Genomic DNA, 3,166 nt, shown 5'->3' on the forward strand with positions numbered 1-3,166 from the left:
CCCATCCCATAGCTCTTGAGGACGTGGAAGTAAATTTTGACAGCCAACTTCGGCTCTGGCGCACTTTTGGATGTTTATTTCTTTATTAAAGATATTTTACCAACCCATCTACTCAATTTAGATCATTCAGGAGGCTGGCTCCTTCCATCCTGCCTGTCATGCACCCCACGTGCAGAGGGATACAGCATCCCAGAAGGACAGAGATGCTCTATAAAATTGAGGAGAAAAAAGAAGAAAAGACATACAGACAGACAGAAACAAAACAGTGACAGTATAGTAAACTAGAACCTGCCAGTGGCACCCTCCAACCACCCACAGGTACAGAGAGTGAAGGGCTGACTTACCATAGGCCTTTATCTGATTGATGATCATATCGGTGACAATGAGGGTGCCTGTCCGGCCGATGCCCGCACTGAAACAAAACAAGTGTCCCATTAACTCTTAGACTTTGTATCCTTATGCGCAATGTGACGTAACGTCGCGGGCGACCAGTTGCAAGGTGTGTATCCTTATGCGCGACTAAGTCGCGCCCAAATTTTCAGTCGCGTACGACAGAAGCGACAAATGTGTCTCCTTATGTGCAACGCAACGTTACGTCGCACGCGACTGGTAAATCCCGTTCGCGACTGGCAGTTCACAACAGAGATACAGTAGCAAATTATTTTTTGCACATAGCCTCGAACCTTGCCTTCACCGACACACACAAACACAGACACACGTCATGTCGACCGCGGGCACGCCTTGGCTAGGTATTTTGCCCAATGGTAATGCTCTAAACCTTCCACACCCTCAGTCTGTCTGACGCAACGAGACTCTCGATCGCTACATGGACCGATCAGACGCGACAATCCGCACGCGACGTAAAAGGAGACAGTTTCTTTATAATCTTACTTGATTGACTTTAGAGCGACAAGGACCAGACGCAACGTGCACATAAGGAGACAAACTCTTACCCTGCAGAACATTTTCCTCTCTGTTACCAAGTCGTTTTGGCCACCATCTCTTTCCTTTCGGACCATAATCAGACAGAATTTAATTTCTCTTACTTTTTCTTTTATAAACTCAACTGTGTCTTTTATCAAAACAATGCAGGGAAATTTCCAACCAGACCATTTTTCCTCACTGTGATCAAGCCATTTTGGCAATCATTTTTTTTTCTTCTTCATTTATTACTGTTTATATCATTACTGTCATTACAAAAGGAGTCCACACGAAAAAAAACAAGCCTAGCCACAAACTGGAAATTATGAGGGCGTCAATCTAAAAAGCTTGTGGGCTCATAACTTCATATTTGCTTGACTGGTGGTTTATTGTTATGGTTGTTGAATGGGAAATCTAACAACGATAATTAACCAACAGTTGAACAGAAATACTGTAATGAGTTAATAAACGTTCAAAATTGATATCTTTGCGATTTTCAGTTTGTGACTATTTTTGTTTTTCCCGTGGAGTCCTCAAATATGATTCTTAATACTGTTGTTATTATTATCATAAAGACTCTGATCGCATGAAGCAGTGGACAAACCTGCAGTGAACCACCATCGGGCCTGGGCTAGGCAGAGAGTCCAGCTGGTTGTTGATCCTCTCCAGGAGGTCAATCATAGAGCCGGGGTCATCCGGTACGTTGTAGTCGGGCCAGCTGGTGTAGTGGAACTGGAACAGCTGGCGGGGCTCTTCCATCATCTGTTTCATCGGGGGGGGGGAGATACATGGATGAATGGACAGACCAGTGAAAGAGCTTTTGAATAGTGATCTGATGTGAAAACGGACGACACAGAAGAAGATGATGATGATGACAACGACGACAACAATGATGATGATGATGATGATGAAGAAGACGATGAGGTTGATGAATACACAGAAAGGGACAATGACAACGCCAATGATAAAAAAAAGACAAAACTGCAGGAGTGAGGCTAAACCCAAAAAAAACAAGGAAAAAAACCAGACATCAGCAACCACAACAGTCACTCACTCACACGCACGCACGCTCGCTCACATGCACGCACGCACGCACGCACGCATGTGCACACACACACACCAACCGAAGGCAACACGACCCACCTTCCCATCCCTGTCCTCCTTGCTGAGCAGCATCTCTCTGCGGATGTAGGTCTGGTCCCCGGCCTCGTTCAGCAGCTTCACGCGATACTGGCAGATGAAATCCCGCTTGCCGTAAGCGTCAGGCGGACTCTCAAACACAAACAGCTTCTCGTTTTTCTCCTCGGCCACCGGCCAGTAGATGTTGATCTGAATCTGTAGCACGAGAAAGAAAGAAAAAGAAAAAAAAAGTAGTAGGTTCCATCAGGGTTTATGATGCATTAATTTCCAGGAACACTTTTCTCTAAAAATTAAAAAAAGTAGAGTTGCCTCCCCACAGGTGAAAGTAGAACATTTTAAAGACTAAAATTCGATTGTCACTGTCAGGTTTTAATCCAGAGACCTTTTGAATGAGAGGCGCACATTGTTACTCTAGACCTCTGGGACACATTTATATACAGGAGTACATTGCCCTAAGAATGTAAATAAAGTTGCCTTCCAACAGTACCAAGCGCCCTACGTTTTACCTTTCCTCTTTCTGTGATCCGAGCCAGATTAACGATGACCCTTGACCCCTCCTGCCAGATCATGCGGTAGAAGTCCAACATGGTGCTGGTCAGCGGACCTTGAGTGGCGATGTACTTCCGCTTGGAGTCAATCATCTGGTCATCCTCCGTCTGTAACCACGCAAAAATCTTTAACCACAACTCGTTGTCTCAGTCATAACACAATTGTTTCAGTCATTTTTGGGGGGGGCTTCTAGATATTCATTTGGTTAAAAATGTCTGTTGCTTGTTTACCATCTTCATGTAGTAAGCATTTATTGTGTGCACTAAAATCTGATTGTTGTGACATTTTCACTTGTGATAACGTTGACTTAAGTAAGTACTTGTTTTTTTTAGCTTTTAAATGTTTTTTTTTTTCAAAACAACAGAAAATGACTTTGGCAATTGTGTTATGACTGTGACCAAACTGGAGATTGAAAAACAAAAACATTATAATAGAAAACTCCATCAGTTTATTGTATCAGTTACAGAGAAATCCACCAGCATCTGTGGTGTAGTGGTTAGGCTCTTTGTTGTAGTACGATGAAGACATGGGTCCGATTCCCGCTTCAGGAAGTCCG

General features: G+C 43.7%; 1 protein-coding gene across 1 annotated transcript in view; it reads right to left on the reverse strand.

Moving 5' to 3' along the window:
* Positions 1–3,166, reverse strand: part of LOC101863456 (tyrosine-protein phosphatase non-receptor type 11) — a gene marked incomplete in the record, with an annotated part of 31,225 nt that overhangs the window by 6,611 nt on the left and 21,448 nt on the right. Inside the window, 4 exon segments of the mRNA XM_013086069.2 lie at positions 345–412; positions 1,526–1,683; positions 2,065–2,256; positions 2,568–2,717. Of these exon segments, the coding sequence (XP_012941523.1) occupies positions 345–412; positions 1,526–1,683; positions 2,065–2,256; positions 2,568–2,717 (568 nt within the window).

The sequence above is a fragment of the Aplysia californica genome, unplaced genomic scaffold, assembly GCF_000002075.1.
Source record: "Aplysia californica isolate F4 #8 unplaced genomic scaffold, AplCal3.0 scaffold00432, whole genome shotgun sequence".
NCBI lineage: Eukaryota > Metazoa > Mollusca > Gastropoda > Aplysiida > Aplysiidae > Aplysia > Aplysia californica.